This window comes from Tachypleus tridentatus, chromosome 5 (assembly GCF_004210375.1).
Source record: "Tachypleus tridentatus isolate NWPU-2018 chromosome 5, ASM421037v1, whole genome shotgun sequence".
Taxonomy (NCBI): Eukaryota; Metazoa; Arthropoda; class Merostomata; order Xiphosura; family Limulidae; genus Tachypleus; species Tachypleus tridentatus.
Window position 1 is genome coordinate 50663670 of NC_134829.1, and position 26201 is coordinate 50689870.

Consider the following 26201-nt stretch of genomic DNA (forward strand, 5'->3'; position numbering starts at 1 on the left):
AACCACCTGACGCTGCTGAGCCTCAAGTATTATTTACGTCTACTTCATCCATAATTAATATTTATCTATAATATAATGTTTAGACGTTTATACATTTAAAGATTAACCTTACATTTTATTTTTGTAAGCCCAAAGCTGACGTCACAGTTTCATACCACTACAAATAAAACGAGTTATAGCGACAGGAAGACTGTTTATTTCTATTATTTTCAAAGTTTAGATAGTTTGCTTTCATAGAGGGCTTTGAGTCAACTGCAGTGAAAGCATTAGAGCGTTTCGTAACAGCTATGTTAATGCGGCGAGACTATTGCAAAAGCAGACGGCTGTTAGTTCTAGTTATGTTATGGGTAGTTGTAAGAGTAGTGGCATGGCATATTCAAAAGTAGACAAAATGATAAACAATAATGCACGCTTATTTCATAACGCAACAATAATGTTTGTGCTTGGTAACCTCACAGCATTTGCTGGTAAGAATTAGGTTTAGTATTATTCACTATTTAGAACATTTTGTACGTTTTACAAATGATTTGAAGTAGAAGTTAGAACCAAATCTTGTGAGTTGACAAATTGTGCTTAGCTTATTTGCAGATCTACTACTTGCTCTTGTAGACTAGTGATATGTTCGGTTTGTTTATCCAGAACACATTCTGGATGTTCTTTTCCAGTAGTGGTGATTAGTGTGCTCGAGTCGAAATCTGTGGGTTGTGGGATCGAAGCCCATTGCCTGATCTGCAGAGCGTTATAAAGTGTTTCAGTTTCTCTGTTCGTTGGAAAAGAGCGCATCCTAAGAGTTGACGGTAGTTGATGTTGACACGCTGTTTAACCTTTATCACTGCTTAGCAGAACGATGATGTAACAGTTAGTCTAGCGTTTATTTCCAGCGGTAACCCTTGTTTTGTAATTTTTACGCGATAAGTTCTACTCCAGACAAAGGAAAACAATTGCTGTGCTCTTTATTGTGATAAAATATTTAAACACATGGTGATGACGTCACTGTTCCAATTACTCCACCTCCTTGTCAAGAATTAGCTGTGAAGAAAGTCTGGAGTAACTTCAGAAACTTCTTTGTCATGTGACACAGTAGGATCAAGTAAACCCTAGATCTCTACCTCTTGGCTGTTTTGATTTCTTTAATGTAGTAAATAAAACCCTCATTAGTTATCCGATGCTGTGTAGTTCGATAATTAAGAAAATCTATTTTAACACTTTGCAGCTACTGCATTTGCGCTACGATTGCCCGTAAGTTATCGCACACGCGAGTGGACCTTATCAGGCTCTGGCTCCACGCGTACAAACGTATATATTTTTTCCTCATTTCATAGTAAATATTTTGCTTTCCCTCGTTGTTATAAACTTTCAGTCTTGTTTCTACAAACAACTCCATAGATACCAGTAGAAATATACATTATTAATCTTATTTTTACACAACTTTATTGCTGTGCAGAAAGTACCACATTCATTAAGTGAATTAAGCGTACCCTTTATAAGTGGTAGAAGTAATAAATATAACGATAGATTACTTAACGTTAGTATATATGTGTAAACATCTCAACCAGTGACGTAATTTTATTTTGAGCACTACCTGAGTAAGATCCTGAAGAGTGGACGCAAGATTTTTAAAATGGCTGGCTCTTTCATCATATAGAGCATTAAAATGTATAATGTGTGGCAATTCTAGCGTTCTTTGGTGATCATGCAACAAACTTGTGTGCATTTACTAATACAGATCTGAACAACTACATGAATTATTGTGGACACTGACACATTTCCTCTAGGAGATGGACTATACATCGCGTCTACCGGGGATCAGTATTTGACAACCATTTTTTCAATGTTCTGTTGCATAGTATACCATGCTAACATACATCAAATGTTAATCACAGTTGATTTGGTCTGGATTATCAAACTTTACAAACATTTATTTGTTGGTTTTTATTATCTTTTCTGCTAAATCACAGTTGGTTTGGTCTGGATTATGAAACTTTACAAACATTTGCTAAATCACAGTTGGTTTGGCCTGGATTATCAAACTTTGCAAACATTTATTTGTTAGTTTTTATTACCTTTACTGCTAAATAACAGTTGGTTTGGTCAGGATTATCAAACTTTACAAACATTTATTTGTTAGTTTTTATTACCTTTTCTGCTAAACCTTCAGACTAGAGGTATTAAGGTGAAGTCCATGTTTTCATAAAATCCAACAGTTTACACAATTCAGAAAATAACTGTGTATTCAAAGTAACCCTGTGATGATCTATAAGTGAATTTTTTTCAGTTGTTGGTTCAGACTATTCAGTGTTCTGCTAATGGATTGTGTTAAAACATCATCTGTTGGATAATCTTTGACCCACATAGTGATGTAATCCATAACAATTAACACATACCAGTTACCTTATTCATTCTCTGGGAGAAGGTTATTCATATTCATGGTTATTCTCTGTGTAGGAGAATCACCTGTTTTCTTCTGGACATTACCCTGTTCTAAGATGGTTTTTAACACTGGGCAGTGTGCCACTTTTATGTGACCATTTAGTATCTTGGCCTGAACATGGCCACTAAAATTACTTCACGTTAACAGATGTTCATGTAACACTTGTTACGTATTATAATTTATCTCAGATGAATCTTTATTATGTTACCTTTATTATGTATTGCAAATTCAAACAGCCAGAAATTTTAATTTGGAAGTTAATTAAATTATAACATGTATGAAATTTATATTTGCAAACAAGACTTATTTGTGCAATTGTCTTTCTTAACACAAATACATTTTAATATACGAGTAATAATACTACAATTGATATTAACTGTTAGCACAAATAATTATTACAAATGATGGTTTATATACAAGAGTTTTAGAAACAATACTGGGTCTTATATCTGGTCTGGAACTAAATCTTTTACTGATGTTCACAGAGAGCAAATTAATTCTTTGTCAATGCACCTGTACACTTCTTTTTCAGTTGGCTAGCTTGAAGTACCTGTATGTTTTCATTGATGACAATATCTAATGTCCTCATAGAAATACTAATGTATGAAATTAATTCATTGAAGTTGAACAGTTTGTAATGTTCAAAATCTATAAATGTTCCTGGTTCATTTCTGTCGTTTTCTGATTAATAAGTGTTAATCACAGTTATAGTTTCCAAAGCTTATAGTATATGGACTGTATCTGACAAATGATAATAACTTTTGGCATATCGGTTTTATGTACCAATCATGCGAGGTTCTCAAATATTTAACACCATTCAAAAACACAACAGTGTTTTCATAAATATTCTTGTTTCTTGCTTTTGATAATATACAAATTTAGAGAACAGGTGGGACGTATGTGATATTCATCCAACAATACAAGTCACATGTATCAAAGTGAAACCTACATAGGTGTTAACATAGATGTATAATGGTAAATCTCTTACACACTTTTGTAGCCTCCAGTCTTTGCATTGAGCAAAACATTTTTTCCTTGGACTCTGAGGAACACTAGGTGTAGCATGGGATGAGAATCATTTCTTGGTGTTTGATAAAATGGTACAGGTACCTTCCTGTACTCATAGCTATGAGTATAATTACCCCTGGCTACATATATCTGTGCAGTATTTCTTCTGCTATGCTCATGTGCTTCTTGCTGTATGGCAGTGCCCAAGGTAGCTTTGGGTCCTTCACTTTCTCTTCAAAGACTTCTCACAACAAATTCATTCTTCTCTTATATCATTATTCAACATACACCATTCTCTCTAAATACATACATTTTACTCTTCAGGTAGTCCATGTAATGCTGAAGTGGTTTATGCACCATTATCCACTCTCTCTAAAACTGATACACATTTTAGAACCAAGCATTTCAGTAACTAAAACCTGCTTTAGTAGAAGATCTAGTGCTGGCATATCCACAAGAAGACTATGAGTTCTTGTTGTGTGGTGATACCAGTGAGAGTTTAATTGAGGCAGTGGTACCACAACTGTAGAGCAGAGTGGAACATGTGATAGTATAAGCTAGTTGTATGCTTGTTTTTCTTTTCTTTCACCATGCAGTATCAATGGTCAATGTGCTTTGCCTTTGTTTCTCTAATGGTAAATTACTTCTGTTTGACCCATTTACCATTTGACCCCACAAGTGTATCAGCATGTTCAATCAACAGGTTTTTTAGCTTCTAGCACTGTGAGGAATCATGATTGCTTGCACAATCCTAACCCCTTGGCTTTAGATTTGGTGTCAACCAAGTACTTGCTTTAGAATACAATACAACAAAAATAGTGCTAGTGATAATGCTAGGTTTGGTTACCTCCTTTTCATCTCCTGTGCCAACAACCATTCCAGTGGGATTGACCATCACAGTATAATGCCCTCACAGCTGAAAGGGAAAACATGTTTGGTATGATGGGAATTCAGACTTGTAACCCTCAAATCACTAGTTGAACACCCTAATCACCTGGACATGTTGAACCAATAGATGTGAAAGATACTCATTCATTGGCTCTGCCTGACTGCAGGCTTCTCTGTGATTTGTGGTTGCCTTGACAGAACAACATATAGACTTCATTCCTACTCAGCTGCTGATGCTGCCTGTTTTCTGGACAGGAAAGAGTCATCTTGAGCATTGGTTCTACAGTGAACCATGAAACATTACTTGTGTAAATGGAGGTACTGTGGTTTCCTCCTCAACATACACTTATGCAGTCTACTATTACTGGACCTATTGTGACAGACTCAGATTGTTTTTCCATAATATTCATAGTACCTTCTTCCCTGAGATACCAATGCCATACCCAAATTCAGAGATGATTAACCTCATTCTGGGGCTGACACTAACTAAATGTTGTTTTAGACTGCCTCTTCTGTCACCTACAGTCTATAACTATGCCAAAATATATCCTGTGGTAACTGACCAGAATGTTTCAGATTAGTCAGTGTTCTGGCAGCTTTGACATCAACTAAGAACTGTATCTCATGCTTTTTTAACATCATAGGCATATACCCAGTGCCGCATAGCCCTATGAGAGCTGGATTAACCATAGACAATGGTGAGATGTAAGAGTTTCTTTCTTTGCTTTTTGAATTTTGCACAGAGTTACATGAGGTCTATCTGTGCTAGCAGTCCCTAATTTAGAAGCATAAAGTTAGAGGGAAGGCAGCTAATCATCACTACCCATTACCAACTTTGGGGTTACTCTTTTACCAATGATTGACCATCACATTATAATGCCCCCACAGCTGAAAGGGTGAGTATGTTTGTTGTGATAGGGATTCACAGTCATGACCCTCAGACCACTAGTTCATTACTTTACCCACTTAGCTATGCCAGGCCAAGAGATGTGAGAGATACTCATCTATTGGTTCTGTCTGCCCATAGGTTTCTTTCTGATTTGTGGTTGTCTTGGCAGTATACCTCCCATCACAGACAGACTCACCACTTTCCTACAGATCACCATCTTCAACATTTCTTGTCTAATATCTCACCTGGTGGCAGACATTGTCCATCATTGATACCTCTTTATTTCTGTTAGTTTCTCATAGTTGGCATGAAACAAAGCCAGGGTTTTTCTGTTTTTGATGATGAATGCTTGGGAATCCTATAGAGGTCATTCCATTTGGTCTCAGGCTTTTCAGACAGTACACCCCCTGTAATAATCCTCAGTAATCTGTGCTTTATGTGCACTGAGTTAAAATTTCATTGATAAAACATTCAAACAGCAGTTCTGGGTGCACTAGATTCCAGTATTTCTCCTTTTCTTGTCATCAGTCTTAGTAGAAAATAAGCACTAGATCTTTACAACATCAGATAAAGTCTGATCTGTAAGAGATGACATTTCTTGAACCCAACAGTTCTTTCTATCAGATGTCATTTCTCAACACCTAGCTGTTCTCCCTGGTTATATATCTTTTGACTAATAGAAAATGCTGTTTCCTCAAGTGTGAAGCTTCAACTCATTAATTCAAGAATTTAGAAAAGCACAAGTAAGTATATTCATCATGGATAAAACAGGAAACTTCTCAAAAATAAATCCTCTGATTGCAGTAGCAAATTTTTTCCTTACTATGCTGCTGTATTCTTAGGTGACTGATTTCCCTTAAAGCAGCTGAGTAGGAGCTGCAGAATAACAGGAAGTTCTGACTAAACATGTACTACAGAGTAATTTTGAATTCTCATAACATTGACTGGGCACAATATACTAATATCTTTATTTCAACAAGACAAACACAGTAGAAGTGTATTTTTTAATGCTTTTGCTGTGCAGCTCACAATATGTGTCAAGTAAATTAATATATGAAATAATCTTAAATCATTCCATATATCTATATATTCCAGACTTAAATAATGTAGTGTTATATACATAAACCAACAAAGCTATTGTTTTATTGTGTGACTGATGGTCACTCTTACTTTGAAATAAGAGTTGTCTTATCCGTGAGGTATTACCTGACTTGACAATGAAAAAAAACTATTTCTTTACAATATTCTCCATTTTACAGGGATTCTTCCTGCAAAAAAGTTCATGTGTTACCCTTGTTGAATGACTCGGTTCATTATCTAACTATAGTGAGAGGAATATAGTTGCTTCTCTGACTAACCTTCTACATTAAGACAACTTATGCAATATCACAAAAATTTTGTATAAAATATGAGAGTAGTGTACTTACGTACCTCCCCTACCCTACAAAGAATAGAGATTTTCTTTTCACTCAAAAAACATTTTCATAATATCTTTATAACTTCTATTAATGATTGCTCTGAAGTGCTTTAGGAAGAGAAATAATAAATTTTCTTTCCATAAAATGTCTGCTTAATATTTTTCAGACTTTTTCTTGATACTTATTTTCCATGTGGGTGGTTGACATAAATGTACGAGAGACTGAGTGTGTAATTTTGCAATAATGTTTCATGTCCTTTATTTACATTATTTTCAATTGGAATTATTAGTCATTTCAATTAATTAATTGTAATTATTATTTCAATAAATTAGTATTACCCATTTATTTTTACTGATGCATGATTTATTTATTTATATTTATTAATACATATCTATACTAATAAATGGTCACAGTTATTAAGGAATATTCTGTAAATAAGCTGATTAAGTTATAGGAACTTCTTTATTTGCATATGTAATAAAAAGAAGAATTAGAATGTATTAATAATAAAAAAAAGGATGTTTATAAGTTACACTGGAAGTAGGACTTTTGAATGTGTGCATAGAAACATAGCTTCATATAGTAGAAATATGGGTAAAAGATTGGATTAGTAACTTGTCCATCTTGCTTCATAGTTCATGCAAGGTCACAAGTGATTTAATAACACAGTTATCATATAAAAGTGGTCTTATATTTCTGTTATCAAGTATTATATGGAAGAGAAATGTGTGTAAATCATTCTTGTCAGACATAAAACACCTTTTCATCACACCATGTCAGGCATTTATATTGTGGTTGGTGAGTTAAATTCAAATGTATGTGATATCCCAAACCATTTTCTGCAATTTATGGTGTGAGTGCATTATAAGAGTCACAATTAGTCTTTTAGTGTGAGTGGTAGGGTTCTTCTGATTAGCTGCCTTGTCACTGGTCAGTAATTCAAAATTAAAAATGGCAGTGTTTAGCCATTGTAGGTGTGCCATAAATATGTATATGTATATATTAAAATAAATTTGTCAAGATAAACTATAAATAATTTTTCAGTGTGTAAAAATGTAGTTTTTAGCATATGCAAATTAAATGGAGAATATTCTTAGAAAGGCTCATACTGGTTGTAAGCACAAATTATTAAAGAACTGGTTTATACAAGTCCTGTTAATTATGGTTTATGAGTTAATTAGTGCCATCTCTTCAAATCAGAAAAGTACTAGTTTATGTCTTATGTAAATTTTAGACATTTGCTTGTAAATAATAGTTTTGTCCAAAAACTAATAAATTTACAGCATTGAATATATGTACTTGAATAGTCTGTGACTAAATAGAAATATTAGACATTCTGTTTTTACTTCAGTGGTCTTAGGTTTTGTTGTACCTTACATATAAATTCTTGAAGGTGAACTAGAACTGTTGATTTAGGTTTTAGATCTTGATGTAAAAAATTTAAATTTAATGTTGTTGATAATTATTTCACAGGGTTTAAAACTTGTCTTGTTTTTCCCCACAGACATATGATTATAGGTATAAATACAAGTATAGCTGTGCTCTTCATAAAAACAAATAAAGAAGAAAAGGAACAACAACAGATACAGTTTTAATTTAGTTACATTGTAGATATCTGTGGAGAGAACTATTTTAATAATAACACATGTTTTATTAATTTTCCAATAGTTTGTTTGTAATGGTTTTCAGTTTCTGTTGTATGTTTTATCAGCTGCTAAATATTGCCCCGGGGAAGTAGTTGTGAACAACAAGACAGTTGTCATAGGTGACATGCAACACAAAGATGAAATGTATACTTCTCTGCTTTACCATTGTCCTTTGTCCAGTGACCCAGAATACTATACTGAATGCTGTAAAACTGGAAATCATATTTGCTGCCCACGGGTCTTGCATTTTTACGAAATTCAAAACTGGTAAGTATTTATAACTGAAATGAAATGATTTCTAAAATATGTGGATATAAATAAGCAGTATTTATAAGTATTTATTCAGCTATAAATATGTTTTAAAATAATGTGATGGAGTTTAACTTGCTAGGTTTTGGTGTGATCAAAGACATTTATCAAATCACAAGTAGAATTTAGAAATCAAAAATTCAAATGTACTTAATGGCATCCATTTAAACTGGACCCTTGTTACGAGTGGAGTGCCTCAAGGTCAGTGGTTGGTCTTTACATTTTTATCATTGATTTTGGGGGGGACAACTAGTAAAGTTTGCAGATAACATTAAATTGTATTGCTAGGCTCTATTGAGAATGTTTGGTTACTATAGAATGATTTGGTTCAGTTGGTTAGTTAGAGAAATATTTAATATATTACTTTTAATTATATAAGTGTTAAATAATTAATTTGTATAATAAACATAGAATCACACTCAATAGAGTGAACGAAGTGAAGGAACTTGCCCTAGTGGAGAATATGCCAAACAAACTATCAAGTTTTGTTTCTTCTAATAGTCACTTGCAAAGATTTTAGAATTTTAAAGTGTGCTTGCAGTCATATTGATTAAAAGCCAAAAGAGGTAATTATCTCTTTATATGAATCACTAGTTAGACTTTCTACATTTAGGTCTTATTTGAGAAACAGTACTAACTTACTGAAGAAAGGTCAGAGGAGGGCTTGTAGGATGGTTCTGGGTATGACATTTAAAATCATCAAACTTTCATCAGGATTTTAAGTTCAAATTTCCTACAAATAGAACCAAGAACTCTAAATAGATAATGTTTTGCCTCAACAAAAGGAGGGGAAGTTTTTCATTTTCAACACCTGTGCCTCGATCCTCATCTCTTGAGACAAAACAAATATTCCTCTCTCACAAGAATTAGGCCCATTAAACTTTCCTTACCTCAAGTGAGTATGACAGCCACTGAATCAATATTAATATTCTACATTCTGGTTTATTCATTAAAAGCATCATGACTTTTGTGATTTAAGGGATTATATTCTGCAACAAACCTAGAACCAGAACTGGAAAGGCCAACTTCAGGTGACTGATGGTGGTTCTCGTACTTACCTGTTAGTCTTCCTGGCGGGTTATGATCATCACCATTATGCTACAGAAAGTCCTTTACAACTTCCCTTACTGTAGTTTCTCTCTTAACATTGTAGACTGGATGTCAACATTGGCTTTATGTTATTTATGTTTTTCAATGTTGTTTTGTTTTACCTTAATTTCCTTTTATGAATTTTACTACATTTACTTTATTTTTACCTTTTTACTGGACGTTTGGCACAGATAGCCTAGCTGCTTTGTGCCATAAAACACTAAATCAACCAACTAATCTGCAAAAAAATCAGCTTTTGATCTTTAACATTCATGAACATTTGGGATATTTTAGAACTGCTTTCAATGTAAACATTCCAACTTTCATGTTATAATCATGTTCGCAGCTCCACCTATCAAACATTAAAAGTATAGTACAACTTCCAGTGGTATGCAGCCAATTCGAGACATAGCTTCCCATGTGTTTTGCTCATTACCTCAGAGAGATAAATTTCTTAACAGTTTTCTGTAAATGTTTGGAATGTAGAATAGTCTTCACACATTGTTTGTTTTGTATATGCCATGTTACTGGAACAGTTGTTCATGGATCCTCTTTAGATCATTGAAAAATAGCATTAAAGAAGAAAGCACTTCTTTTGAAATGGCTTGTAATGTAGTTAGATGCACTCAACAGCAGCTTAAAATATTTGGATTTTATGTTAATGTTTGTAATGTATGAGAGTACTGGATATATTTTGGATGCATTATCATAAAGGGCCATGTACAAATAAAGTTCTCTTTGATAACTGTTGATACAGAACACTGATATTTTGTTTGATATGTTTCATGTTTTTTATGTAATGGCTACTGTGATGAATAAAATAATTACTAGTAGAGAATAATGTAAAATAAATAAGGTTTATTTAATAAAGTTTACTTGTTTATTTATTCCAAAAAAAGTCCAGAATAATTATATGTGTTCTAGGCTATAAACTGGCTGTTAGTATTATATTAATCACAGTACTTATAAAAACTCAAACTCCATCATGCCCTTCCAAGTGAAAAGAAAATTCACTATTAAGAGGTTGGATTTAGGCTGTTTTATAGAATCCTGCTAATTAATTTGTTTAAAAAAAGATTGTAGTATATATTTATGTGTAATTTGAAATATAGTTTAATATACATGTAAAAACATGAAACATATATGTTTTAAATAAATCGGTAATTTTAAATTCAACAATTATTACACCAACAGGTTAGCCATGGTTATAGCCCTAACAGTTACACTGTCATGTGTAACCCTCACAATAATTACTATTGTTTGCTGTTTCTGGTCTCGATGCAGCCCATATCATCTCTGTGTAAAAAAGTACACCTCAGTCATCCCCAAAACAAGTAAGTGTATTTTCTGTAAGCCATGTCATTGTTAAATATTTTAAAGAAAAGGTTCATTTTCTGTAAATTCCATGAGAAGTAAATATTTTGTAACATGAGGGTCATCATTGTCTGTAAAATCCATGTTTGATGCTTTGGGGTCATGAGTGGTAATCAAATGAGAGGTGCTTTTTGGTGGCTGTCTTCTTTCTAGTCTGTCAGTTCAAAATAAGAAACAGTTGTGTGTAGATATTACTGTATGGCTTTGTACAAAAATTGTGAAACAAATAAAAAGCTCTTGAAGAAGATGGAAAAGTGTTACAGTAAATCAAGAAACAGCATCTTATCTTTAACTAAATGTATTCATGTTGGAGAAGGAAAGTTGGCTGTAATTATAAATGTGGCAAACTTTTAGTAAAATGTGTACAAGCCTGTTGTACACTAAAAGTTCAGATGTGTTGTGAAGTATTTGTACTCTAGATATGTCTGCAAATTGATGACATCAATCCAACTCAGATTCTGATGAGTCAAAGTGCAAGGTAATGCTTGTATGGAGGATAAAAGTACTTCTGTCCATTGTACTAGTTTGCATAACTTTCAGGACATCCAATATGAATAGGTGTACTTTTTAGTGTCTCCATATATTGTAACTGATATTTGTTCTTTTCTTCCATGAGCTATCATTAAACCAGTAATGTAGGATAAAGTTAGTAGTTAATGACTGGGAAAAATACATGATATCATTGCTATGATAATAAAGTTTACTCTTGGTTTATATATAAAAACTTCCAGATAATACTCCTTGACAAAGATATATAACAGCCAATCTTTAACCAATATACGAGACTAGAAAATACACAGTATCATGTTGTATGTAAAAGATATGGCATTCATATGTTGACTATACCTGTTCACATATTGTCAATATTTAAATACAACTCTTTGGACATTAAGTCATAGATAAAAAAACAACATACAAATAAGATTAGTTTCCACTGTACATAGTGGTAATGGTAAAGGTAACACAGTAGGAACCATTGTGTGGCTCTTTCTCCCATAAGCACATCTTTACTGTGGTGTATTTTATTGTTATCATGATGTAATTTGCATCCTGATTTTGTCTTTGAAGTATGACAGTTTTTGTTTTTTTTTATCTTGAAGAATGGTGTCATATAAAGATGTTAACATATGGTTCCAGTAGTTGTGGTGTGAAATCAATCATTTAATAAAATAAGTGATATTTCTGGTAGTTTTGAAAAGGGATGTATTTTCACAATATGCTTGTGATAATATACACTTCACATTTGGGAACTTTGGACCGAGTCACATGAGTGCTGTACAAATTGTTGTGATGGATTAACCCGTTAAAAGATGCTGGTAAAGCACTTTTTAACAGTTAAAACTACCATTGATGTGGATACACAATCTGAGTGTGTAGGTAGAGCATGTGTGATTACCTCTCTGATGACATTCCCAGTGGTCATTTTATATGTCAGACAAGTAATATCTTTGAATAGTGTTCCTGTCTGACAATATTACCCTTGATCAGTTTGTTTGTTTGATTATATTCCCCTGGTCAGTTTTCAGTTTTAATAAATTGGTCATAATTCTGATTGTTACATGATTTTTAATTTTCCTTTAATATTGAAAATGTATTCATTGTGTGTGGGGTGATGCATGTGTGTGTGCACATTTTATAATATAGGTCTTCAAAAACATTTATAACTGAGAAATTTCTTAATATTTTTCCAAGTTGTGGAAATTGTAAAGAAATATTATAATACTGTTATGTTTGAAACTCTTGTGAAAAGACATCAAACTAGTGTTAATGTCAGATTTGTTTATATGACTGATTCTTGAAACTGTTCCTACTTGATGAAACTCCACAATTATAGAATTGAGGAAAAGAATAAAAACAATTCTACATTTAATATATAGTTCATTTATTAATGACCATGGATACCCACAGGAGATTTTTGAGGGGTTGGGGGGCAACTTGTAAGTAGGGGATTAGCTTTTACAGTGTAAGTCAATAGACTTAAAGATTTATGTCATGTGTTCTTAAATACAAACACACATTAACATATTTAATAAAATTAAAATGAATAATTCTTTAGTTATGTTAACTTTACATCATGACACTTCTGCCCCTTTCTGTGGTTCTCCATGTTAATGACCACAGTTTCACCAGTAAAGGGAACCATCAGGTTAGATTTTTACATCATGATACTTCTGCCCCTTTCTGTGGTTCTCCATGTTAATGACCACAGTTTCACCAGTAAAGGGAACCATCAGGTTAGATTTTACATCATGACACTTCTGCCCCTTTCTGTGGTTCTCCATGTTAATGACCACAGTTTCACCAGTAAAGGGAACCATCAGGTTAGATTTTTACATCATGACACTTCTGCCCCTTTCTGTGGTTCTCCATGTTAATGACCACAGTTTCACCAGTAAAGGGAACCATCAGGTTAGATTTTTACATCATGATACTTCTGCCCCTTTCTGTGGTTCTCCATGTTAATGACCACAGTTTCACCAGTAAAGGGAACCATCAGGTTAGATTTTACATCATGACACTTCTGCCCCTTTCTGTGGTTCTCCATGTTAATGACCACAGTTTCACCAGTAAAGGGAACCATCAGGTTAGATTTTACATCATGACACTTCTGCCCCTTTCTGTGGTTCTCCATGTTAATGACCACAGTTTCACCAGTAAAGGGAACCATCAGGTTAGATTTTTACATCATGATACTTCTGCCCCTTTCTGTGGTTCTCCATGTTAATGACCACAGTTTCACCAGTAAAGGGAACCATCAGGTTAGATTTTTACATCATGACACTTCTGCCCCTTTCTGTGGTTCTCCATGTTAATGACCACAGTTTCAGCAGTAAAGGGAACCATCAGGTTAGATTTTACATCATGATACTTCTGCCCCTTTCTGTGGTTCTCTATGTTAATGACCACAGTTTCACCAGTAAAGGGAACCATCAGGTTAGATTTTTACATCATGACACTTCTGCCCCTTTCTGTGGTTCTCCATGTTAATGACCACAGTTTCACCAGTAAAGGGAACCATCAGGTTAGATTTTTACATCATGATACTTCTGCCCCTTTCTGTGGTTCTCCATGTTAATGACCACAGTTTCACCAGTAAAGGGAACCATCAGGTTAGATTCTTACATCATGATACTTCTGCCCCTTTCTTTGGTTCTCCATGTTAATGACCACAGTTTCACCAGTAAAGGGAACCATCAGGTTAGATTTTTACATCATGACACTTCTGCCCCTTTCTGTGGTTCTCCATGTTAATGACCACAGTTTCACCAGTAAAGGGAACCATCAGGTTAGATTTTTACATCATGACACTTCTGCCCCTTTCTGTGGTTCTCCGTGTTAATGACCACAGTTTCACCAGTAAAGGGAACCATCAGGTTAGATTTTTACATCATGACACTTCTGCCCCTTTCTGTGGGTCTCCATGTTAATGACCACAGTTTCACCAGTAAAGGGAACCATCAGGTTAGATTTTTACATCATGACACTTCTGCCCCTTTCTGTGGTTCTCCATGTTAATGACCGCAGTTTCACCAGTAAAGGGAACCATCAGGTTAGATTTTTAATTGCTTACATATTCATTCACATTTTTTGCTTTGATCTCGTAAAGCAAATGTATAATAATTTTGCACATAAAAAAGTTTATCACTGATTATTATAACACTATAAACAGACAGTTCTGTAATGTTCATGGTTATTGTTCTATCTTCTCAGTTCTAAAAGGTGAAGTTTATTCCAATTCCACCTGCATAAAGTCCAAAAAAGCTAATACTGTCCAAGTTTTTCCAACTGTTGTTCAGAGTAACAGTACTAGGCCACTAGAAGGTAATATTATTTTAATATAAAGATTCATATTAGTAATTATTTAAAGTTAGAGCAATTAGCATCTAGAAGGTAATATTATTTTAATATAAAGATTCATATTAGTAATTATTTAAAATAACAGCACTTGATATCTGGAAGGTAATATTATTTCACTGTTAAACTTTATCTTGTTTGTTGAAAGAGCACAAGTAAAGTTTGAAACGTTTTTTTAGTTTTCAAATTGTATAACAAAAACAATATAAATTTTATTGTCACTGAGGTTTTTTTTATTCCTTACCTAACAGGTGCAGAAGCAGTTTAAAAGATTTTTCCTCTCTTCTGGAAAATTGGCTTCATTTTAATTTTTTAGGCCTCTTTACCAATCTAGTTGGATCACATGATCAGACTGATTCTGAGGGTCATGGCTTTTATTGTTAATCACAGGGCACTGGAGGAAGATTTATTGTTTGCTCATTTTTTTAGTTTCAGAATGCACTAAGAAGGGCATTGAAACAAAAATCAGAGATGCATCATTTTAACCTCAAGTTAAGATACCTTTGCGGCTGGATTTCTGTTGTTGTTTTAGTTGATTTGAAAAAAATAAATCATCAAAGTTAGTACATATTAAGTACTAGTTTTTTTACATACTTGAGAACACTGAAATGACATTACTCATTGCTAGAAGTAGTCCAGATGTATTTATCCAGTAACCATATTTAGGTGTAACACATTTCTTACACTTTAAATACATTGTTGTTTACTGTGTAATAAACCAGGTGTTGTCCTACATCTACCATTATGGTATTTCAAGTAACTAGTCCTAACTCTTAATTCTAAAAACAGTATGATTGTTATATCTCATTACTATTAGTTAGTTTCCTTTATTATTCCTGGTGCACAAATATTAAGGTAATTTTAGATAGAAATCCAATTTTTTTGTACTCTTACATCTTAGAACTTCACATCAGTATTAGATAGCACTAACATAGTTCTCTCTTTAAAACATTACAGTAGTGTTAAGAATCACTAGTCTAGTTCTTTCTTACTTGTACCACTTAGAATATTACATTAATGTTAGACATCATTACTTTGTTTTACCTAACTCGTACATCTTAGGTGGGTTTTATTTCTGAAAAGTTATTAAGTGGAGCTAAGTTTCATAGCCTCTCCAGTAGTCCCTCAAAGCTGCAGGGTTTCAGATGCATTCTGAGCTACTTGCCAATCAGAATCACAAGTATAAGTTTTAATTTAGCATACTTGAAGTGAGAAGCTGAACAAAGTGATAAATTTGGTTTCACATCTGAGATAAATGAAAGGTAGTTTCACATTTTCTTGTGTAAAAGTGGCATGAGCAAAAGAAGACGATTTTTATCAGTTTGTTGCCATAAGATAATTAAGCCATACCTTATAAACTGAATCTTTGTGTACATATACACTGTATCTTCAATATGATTTTCAAAGGCTTTTGACATTTCAAAAAGTTTGTAAAACATTCAGTGAGTCTCTTATTTCAATTATTTCTTGATGCCACAATGTATATTGACACACAAAAGTAGAAGAATATGTCAGAAAGTAGGCTTGCATAAATGATATGAATTGGTAAGATTATGATAACTTATTTTGAAAGTTTACATATGTTCATGGACATTCTACAACAGGAATGTCTTCATAAAAAGTTTTAATAATAGGAGCATTTTGGCAGCAATTTCTTACAACAGGAACTGCGCTATGGTTTGATTCCTCTCAGGCCCTACGTATTGAAACTATATATCGATGGTAGATAGCACTAACCTAGTTCTACCTTACGCTTTCATCTTATAACTATATAAAAATAGTAGACAGCACTAACCTAGTTCTACCTTACTCTTACATCTTAGAACAATACTTTGATAGTACAATTAATTTTACCTTACTCTTACATCTTAGAACTATACATCAATGGTAGAAAGTACTAATTAGTTCCACCTTACTCTTACATCTAAGAACAAAATTTTGATTGTAGAAAGCACTAATTAGTTCCACCTTACTCTTACATCTAAGAAGAAAACTTTGATAGTAGATAGCACTAACCTATTTTTATCTTACTTTCACATGTTAGAACTTCAATGTTGGATAGTACTAATCTAATACTCTTATACTTACCTCATTTTCCCATTGTTTCTAACATCAGTCTATTTCTGCTGTAGAAAGAGAGTTGTTTTTTCTACAGATGAACTATATGTACACTTTTAGCTCAACCATTTAGATACTTACGGCTGTGTTGTATAAGAGACTTAGTGTAACATTAAGTAGTGATAGCAGTGTGATTGAATAGTTTATAGTAACATTAAAGTGCCAGTTAAAACTTAAGTTTCTTCATTGAACTAATACTGTCTTTTTACTGGTAATGTACAATGGAGTGTCAGTATGGAGAACTGATGTCTGTATATCAGAACAGCTGGTATAGGTATTAACATTTTCATTGATAAGGAGAGAACAACGTTTTGACCTTCCTAGGTCATCTTCAGGTTAAGGTTAGGAAGGTTGAAACTTTGTTCTCTCCTTATCAATTAAAGTGTTAATACCCATACCAGCTGTTCTGAGATATATTTTTATTTCAAGTGGATTTCTCATCATCAAGAATAACTGATGTCTGTTGTCCTATAATATATATATATATATATAATCAAAAACTCATTGTATCATATGGTTTAAAGTAAAAGAATAATATTTAATTTGGACTAAAAATTACTGTAGAATTTCTGTTGCAGTAAATTAAAATGTCATGCTTTAACACTCGTATTTAAATGTGTGATGACCACCAGGTGCATAAATTACTGGTGGTATAAAAAATAAACCCTTAAATATAATAACAATGAAATATTTATATGGGGATCTTGATTAAGAATATAATAAAAAAGCAGATGAATTAAATAACACACTCAAGATATTTGATTTTATTTAAAGCAAGAAGTTTAAGTAACATTAATTTTGGATGAATGGAAACCAAAAGTTTCATTTGTGTGAGAAAAGCCAAAGAAATGTCTCTATAAGTAGTTATATTTTACAGCTGTGAGGTTCAGATTCACAAATGTTATCAAATTTTATAAAGTTTAACATGAGTATTTGTGAAATAAAAACACGTCAAAGCTAAATTACATTTAGTTCTTTTCATGAAAACAAAGTTAGTTAGAACCAAAAAGGATTTTTGAAACTTATTGTGTGATATTTAAAACATGTGCAATTTTTTCAGTATTTTCACTTTGTTGTGATATGTCATCAAGTTTGATCTCAAGTTTTTAAGACAAAGAACTTTATATATGAATAGAGTCGATATATTTTACTAGTTCACCATTGTTTATATATTTTCATATGTTAATGTCTTTGGTATTGTATGATTGGTGGTATAAGTTCTTAAATGCTTTGGAACTGATTTGTAGAATATTTTAATTAGTAAGATATTTTTATTAATATCAGTGAGTTGAGGTACTTGTTGTCACTAAACATTCTACTAAGCTTTATAACATTTTCCCATTGTTATGTCATTGTTAAATATTATAACTGTGTACTTTATTAACTAGTTACATAATGCTTTATTAAAAATGTGAAATAGTTTTACTGTACTTTTCACCATGCGAACTGCTTCTCACATAACGAAAAGCATCTAATCATGATCATACAACATGTATACAAATAATTGGTAATGTTTACAATTATTTTTCTCTGTTTATATATGTATTACTTTCTTGAATGTGCTCGACATTGTAATACAAGTGTCAAAGTTTGAGATAATCATTAGTTACTAATATGTGGAAAGCTATAGACAGAATTCAAACTTGTTTACGACTTGTAAATTTACACCTTGGCATCACACTTTTCACATTGACTATTGTGTATAATATTTTTTGCAACCAAGTAAAATAGGTGCTGATATGATTTAAAACAAAAGTTTTAAAGTGATGATGGACAAGTATATAAATTTTATAGATACTTCATTGAAAATTGGATCCTTGCTTAGTCGTAGAATGTAGAGAGAAAGATGACACTGAGGAAATGTTCCCAAGCACTGTTTTGTTTCACTTTTGAGTCAAATTTAAAAAATGTGAAGTAAAAAATATTGTTTAAATACTGTTTGAATTGTTGTATTTGTAGATAAAATTATTTCCCAACAATTATGTTAAGTAGGTACGGGAGATTGGCAAGATAAATTGATAGTAATACTGAGTTCCATTAAAACTAACTGGGTCTGTGCAGTAATATAACAAACTGGATACTGAGTGTTATACAGAATGAAAACAGTCTTTATTAACTTCAGAAACACAATGTGTGTACTTGCATTGGATGTTGAACAGTTGCCTTCATTGCATTTATGAACTGATCAAGCTGGCTGTAATCCTTTATGACATTTCCAATACAACTACCAAAATGACATTTCATACCTTTTAAATCTAATATTACTTTGTCCTGTTCATAATATGAGGTTTACACAGAACAACTAACACTACCCACAGACTATTCATTCCCATTCAAACATGAGAGAAGTTGTAGTCTTGAGATACAACCCAAATTAGCATTCAAGGAGGATACTGTCCAACTTCATGCAGCTCTACAACCCTTGGGCAGACCCATATGTTATCTCTAAAGGAATGACAAAGAACAAGGAAGCTAAAATGAAATCAAGTTAATGAATTACTTGAACATATGTAAAAACTCCACTGACCTAGAATAAACAAAATATTTTGAAAATTCATACTTTAAAATAAAAAGGCATAGTATAAGCCTACAACCCACAAAATCTTTGAAATAAATGCTACATTTCTTCAGCTTTGTTTAAACAATGTTTGAGCGCTTCAAGTACTGTACTTTCAGTGTATAAGATGCATCCCTATTTTCAGGGAAAAATATTTTTTACAGTTATCATTGATTTATTTGTTCAACATCAGCATAATCTGTTATTATTCTTTAGAATACTTCAAAAGTAGTGTCCATAATGAAATATGGTTGTTTCGTACATTTACATAAGAACATTTTCCATTCATCATGAAAACTTTCAAAATCTTCTTTTGCATCACTGAAAACAAGTTCTGAAAGTTCACTCTCACTTGTCCTCAAACAATATCACAAACAAGTTCTGAAAGTTCACTCTCACTTGTCCTCAAACAATATCACAAACAAGTTCTGAAAGTTCACTCTCACTTGTCCTCAAACAATATCACAAACAAGTTCTGAAAGCTCACTCTCACTTGTCCTCAAACAATATCACAAACAAGTTCTAAAAGTTCACTCTCACTTGTCCTCAAACAATATCACAAACAAGTTCTGAAAGCTCACTCTCACTTGTCCTCAAACAATATCACAAACAAGTTTTGAAAGCTCACTCTCACTTGTCCTCAAACAATATCACAAACAAGTTTTGAAAGCTCACTCTCACTTGTCCTCAAACAATATCACAAACAAGTTTTGAAAGCTCACTCTCACTTGTCCTCAAACAATATCACAAACAAGTTCTGAAAGCTCACTCTCACTTGTCCTCAAAATATCACAAACAAGTTCTGAAAGCTCACTCTCACTTGTCCTCAAACAATATCACAAACAAGTTTTGAAAGCTCACTCTCACTTGTCCTCAAACAATATCACAAACAAGTTCTGAAAGCTCACTCTCACTTGTCCTCAAACAATATCACAAACAAGTTCTGAAAGCTCACTGTCACTTGTCCTCAAACAATATCACAAACAAGTTCTGAAAGCTCACTGTCACTTGTCCTCAAACAATATCACAAACAAGTTCTGAAAGCTCACTCTCACTTGTCCCCAAACAATATCACAAACAAGTTCTGAAAGTTCACTCTCACTTGTCCTCAAACAATATCACAAACAAGTTTTGAAAGCTCACTCTCACTTGTCCTCAAACAATATCACAAACAAGTTCTGAAAGCTCACTCTCACTTGTCCTCAAACAATATCACAAACAAGTTCTGAAAGTTCACTCTCACTTGTCCTCAAACAATATCACAAACAAGTTCTGAAAGCTCACTCTCACTTGTCCTCAAACAATATCACAAACAAGTTCTGAAAGCTCACTCTCACTTGTCCTCAAACAATATCACAAACAAGTTTTGAAAGCTCACTCTCACTTGTCCTCAAACAATATCACAAACAAGTTCTGAAAGCTCACTCTCACTTGTCCTCAAACAATATCACAAACATGTTTTGAAAGCTCACTCTCACTTGTCCTCAAACAATATCACAAACAAGTTTTGAAAGTTCACTCTCACTTGTCCTCAAACAATATCACAAACAAGTTTTGAAAGCTCACTCTCACTTGTCCTCAAACAATATCACAAGCAAGTTCTGAAAGTTCACTCTCACTTGTCCTCAAACAATATCACAAGCAAGTTCTGAAAGCTCACTCTCACTTGTCCTCAAACAATATCACAAACAAGTTCTGAAAGCTCACTCTCACTTGTCCTCAAACAATATCACAAACAAGTTCTGAAAGCTCACTCTCACTTGTCCTCAAACAATATCACAAACAAGTTTTGAAAGTTCACTCTCACTTGTCCTCAAACAATATCACAAACAAGTTTTGAAAGTTCACTCTCACTTGTCCTCAAACAATATCACAAACAAGTTTTGAAAGCTCACTCTCACTTGTCCTCAAACAATATCACAAACAAGTTTTGAAAGTTCACTCTCACTTGTCCTCAAACAATATCACAAACAAGTTTTGAAAGCTCACTATCACTTGTCCTCAAACAATATCACAAACAAGTTTTGAAAGCTCACTCTCACTTGTCCTCAAACAATATCACAAACAAGTTTTGAAAGTTCACTCTCACTTGTCCTTAAACAATATCACAAACAAGTTTTGAAAGCTCACTCTCACTTGTCCTCAAACAATATCACAAGCAAGTTCTGAAAGTTCACTCTCACTTGTCCTCAAACAATATCACAAGCAAGTTCTGAAAGCTCACTCTCACTTGTCCTCAAACAATATCACAAACAAGTTCTGAAAGTTCACTCTCACTTGTCCTCAAACAATATCACAAGCAAGTTCTGAAAGTTCACTCTCACTTGTCCTCAAACAATATCACAAGCAAGTTCTGAAAGTTCACTCTCACTTGTCCTCAAACAATATCACAAGCAAGTTCTGAAAGTTCACTCTCACTTGTCCTCAAACAATATCACAAGCAAGTTCTGAAAGTTCACTCTCACTTGTCCTCAAACAATATCACAAGCAAGTTCTGAAAGCTCACTCTCACTTGTCCTCAAACAATATCACAAACAAGTTCTGAAAGCTCACTCTCACTTGTCCTCAAACAATATCACAAAGAAGTTCTGAAAGCTCACTCTCACTTGTCCTCAAACAATATCACAAACAAGTTCTGAAACCTCACTCTCACTTGTCCTCAAACAATATCACAAGCAAGTTCTGAAAGCTCACTCTCACTTGTCCTCAAACAATATCACAAGCAAGTTCTGAAAGCTCACTCTCACTTGTCCTCAAACAATATCACAAAGAAGTTCTGAAAGCTCACTCTCACTTGTCCTCAAACAATATCACAAGCAAGTTCTGAAAGCTCACTCTCACTTGTCCTCAAACAATATCACAAGCAAGTTCTGAAAGCTCACTCTCACTTGTCCTCAAACAATATCACAAGCAAGTTCTGAAAGCTCACTCTCACTTGTCCTCAAACAATATCACAAACAAGTTTTGAAAGTTCACTCTCACTTGTCCTCAAACAATATCACAAACAAGTTTTGAAAGCTCACTCTCACTTGTCCTCGAACAATATCACAAGCAAGTTCTGAAAGTTCACTCTCACTTGTCCTCGAACAATATCACAAGCAAGTTCTGAAAGCTCACTCTCACTTGTCCTCAAACAATATCACAAACAAGTTCTGAAAGCTCACTCTCACTTGTCCTCAAACAATATCACAAACAAGTTTTGAAAGTTCACTCTCACTTGTCCTCAAACAATATCACAAACAAGTTTTGAAAGCTCACTCTCACTTGTCCTCAAACAATATCACAAACAAGTTTTGAAAGTTCACTCTCACTTGTCCTCAAACAATATCACAAACAAGTTTTGAAAGCTCACTATCACTTGTCCTCAAACAATATCACAAACAAGTTTTGAAAGCTCACTCTCACTTGTCCTCAAACAATATCACAAACAAGTTTTGAAAGTTCACTCTCACTTGTCCTCAAACAATATCACAAACAAGTTTTGAAAGCTCACTCTCACTTGTCCTCAAACAATATCACAAGCAAGTTCTGAAAGTTCACTCTCACTTGTCCTCAAACAATATCACAAGCAAGTTCTGAAAGCTCACTCTCACTTGTCCTCAAACAATATCACAAACAAGTTCTGAAAGTTCACTCTCACTTGTCCTCAAACAATATCACAAGCAAGTTCTGAAAGTTCACTCTCACTTGTCCTCAAACAATATCACAAGCAAGTTCTGAAAGTTCACTCTCACTTGTCCTCAAACAATATCACAAGCAAGTTCTGAAAGTTCACTCTCACTTGTCCTCAAACAATATCACAAGCAAGTTCTGAAAGCTCACTCTCACTTGTCCTCAAACAATATCACAAGCAAGTTCTGAAAGCTCACTCTCACTTGTCCTCAAACAATATCACAAAGAAGTTCTGAAAGCTCACTCTCACTTGTCCTCAAACAATATCACAAACAAGTTCTGAAACCTCACTCTCACTTGTCCTCAAACAATATCACAAGCAAGTTCTGAAAGCTCACTCTCACTTGTCCTCAAACAATATCACAAGCAAGTTCTGAAAGCTCACTCTCACTTGTCCTCAAACAATATCACAAAGAAGTTCTGAAAGCTCACTCTCACTTGTCCTCAAACAATATCACAAGCAAGTTCTGAAAGCTCACTCTCACTTGTCCTCAAACAATATCACAAACAAGTTCTGAAAGCTCACTCTCACTTGTCCTCAAACAATATCACAAACATGTTTTGAAAGCTCACTCTCACTTGTCCTCAAAGAATATCACAAACAAGTTTTGAAAGTTCACTCTCACTTGTCCTCCAACAATATCACAAACAAGTTTTGAAAGCTCACTCTCACTTGTCCTCGAACAATATCACAAGCAAGTTCTGAAAGCTCACTCTCACTTGTCCTCAAACAATATCACAAACAAGTTTTGAAAGTTCACTCTCACTTGTCCTCAAACAATATCACAAACAAGTTTAGAAAGCTCACTTTCACTTGTCCTCAAACAATATCACAAACAAGTTTTGAAAGTTCACTCTCACTTGTCCTCAAACAATATCACAAACAAGTTTTGAAAGCTCACTCTCACTTGTCCTCAAACAATATCACAAACAAGTTCTGAAAGTTCACTCTCACTTGTCCTCAAACAATATCACAAGCAAGTTCTGAAAGTTCACTCTCACTTGTCTTCAAACAATATCACAAGCAAGTTCTGAAAGTTCACTCTCACTTGTCCTCAAACAATATCACAAGCAAGTTCTGAAAGCTCACTCTCACTTGTCCTCAAACAATATCACAAGCAAGTTTTGAAAGCTCACTCTCACTTGTCCTCAAACAATATCACAAAACAAGTTCTGAAAGCTCACTCTCACTTGTCCTCAAACAATATCACAAAGAAGTTCTGAAAGCTCACTCTCACTTGTCCTCAAACAATATCACAAGCAAGTTCTGAAAGTTCACTCTCACTTGTCCTCAAACAATATCATCTGTGGTGCTACTGAGGCAACTGCTCATGTCACATTGTTAATACCTTTATTACAGTTTCCGCACTTTGAGGAAGAAACAAAAAGGTTTGGTTGTTTTTAAACATTGAGGAAACAAAAAAAAACCTGCTTACTTGCCACAGGGAGGTATAAACTTTTTTTACCTTCAGTGTATAGGATGCAGAGGGGTTCTAAGACCCCTTTTTTTTGGGGAAGTGCATCTTATACACTGAAAAATATAAACTGCTTTACATAAAACTTTCTTTGAATTTGAAAATGACGTTTGAATACATTAAAATGTCACTTACAGCTGAAAGCATTTCATGTGCTTATATGTTATTATTAGCAAGTCAAAAACATTTATACTTTGCAAGTTTATTAAATGTTTATTGTCTACCTACAGTACTAAATGTGAATATGAATGTGGAACTATATAATAGTTACGGTTTAAAGAAATGTGTGATTAACAAGTTTCTCTGGAGAAACTTTGTTCAATAACTTATTTTTATTTGCAGTTTCTTTGGTTAGCTGGTAATTAAAATTTGTCACACAAAATAAAGATTGTTTATTTGAAACTAGATATGTGATTTTTACAGTTTTGTCTCTCTCACAGTATGTTTGGATTAAAATAAAAGTGCGGAATTTAAAACTACTACTTCATATTCACAAGTGTTTTTGTAATATTATTAATTGCTGAGTGTGTGGGAGTATATATATTTATATACACGCACCAGAATATCTTGTAAGTTGTTCTGAAACATTTCACATATTTTTTTCTAAAGAAAGAAACAGTTTTGTATTTCATACTATAAGTGAAATTTATTTGTTACAGTAAAACCAATGTAACATTTTGCATCATAAGAAGATAAGCATAATCTGGACTAGAGCCTTATGTTATACTACTAAATAACTTTAACTGTTCATGGAATAAATGTATAGCGTTAACATTGTAATACCATAGTTTGAGTAATATGATGCTGCTAAGAAAGGCATATTTATAAAGTGAAATATTAAAAACATTTTCAAGAAAAACTGAATTTGATTTAATTGCGAAAATGTTTCTGCAAACAATTTAAGACTTAAGAAAATAAAAACTCCACATGGTTACCATATTACTGAGTATTACTGTTGGACTGTTAAAATGATGGACTAAGAAACATTATATTTGCTTTGTTGTAGAAAGGTGTTAAAAAGTTTGAGTGTTAATGACCCAGTTAGGAAAATGAAATTATCGTTAGTTTCATTCATATTTTTTTTTATTTAACAGAAATAACTTTGAAGTCTGAAGTTAAGAAATATATTTACACAATAACACCTGATATTGTAACTAACAGTGTAATAAGCATACTGAGATACCAGATCCAAGTGTATTAGTCAGTGTTGAATTAAGAACTTGTAAATGTTAGTCAAATAAAGCACATGTATGAGAATGTTTAATGTTGTGGTAATTCAAGAATAAATTAGGTACACAGTTGCACAACCTCTGCAATGATCAGATATTTTGGGGTGAAGCATGTGTGAAAAGACAAGTTGAATGATTTGTTTCAGGTGGAACAAAACAGATAGCTTACAATAATGAAGTTAAAATGAAAAACATACTTTATTTTCTGAATAACAAAAGAAAGAAACACAGCTTGAGTAGTAG

At 33.4% G+C, this 26201-nt stretch overlaps 1 protein-coding gene across 4 annotated transcripts; it reads left to right on the forward strand.

Annotated features, from left to right (window-relative positions):
- The first annotated feature begins 257 nt into the window (after nt 1–257).
- LOC143251154 (uncharacterized) lies at nt 258–25986 on the forward strand. Of its 4 annotated transcripts, none has more exons than XM_076502545.1 (5): nt 258–467; nt 8346–8547; nt 10873–11012; nt 14764–14874; nt 18820–18958. In XM_076502545.1, the coding sequence occupies exons 1-5, from the start codon at nt 344–346 to the stop codon at nt 18861–18863; spliced, it is 621 nt and encodes a 206-aa protein (XP_076358660.1). In that variant the 5' UTR covers nt 258–343; the 3' UTR covers nt 18864–18958. The 4 variants fall into 4 exon arrangements, with proteins under 4 accessions (XP_076358660.1, XP_076358662.1, XP_076358663.1 ...); XM_076502546.1 differs by having other exon boundaries at nt 259–467; nt 15159–18958; XM_076502547.1 differs by lacking the exons at nt 14764–14874; nt 18820–18958 and adding an exon at nt 25824–25986.
- The last annotated feature ends 215 nt before the right edge of the window (nt 25987–26201 follow it).

What these genes read in the sequence shown, in the direction of transcription:
- LOC143251154 (XM_076502545.1), top strand. Translation starts at nt 344, where the DNA reads ATGGGTAGTTGTAAGAGTAGTGGCATGGCATATTCAAAAGTAGACAAA. An exon ending in TTTTACGAAATTCAAAACTG is followed by an intron (nt 8,548 to 10,872) that starts GTAAGTATTTAT and finishes TTACACCAACAG; the next exon opens with GTTAGCCATGGTTATAGCCC. An exon ending in CAGTACTAGGCCACTAGAAG is followed by an intron (nt 14,875 to 18,819) that starts GTAATATTATTT and finishes TAAATTTTATAG; the next exon opens with ATACTTCATTGAAAATTGGA.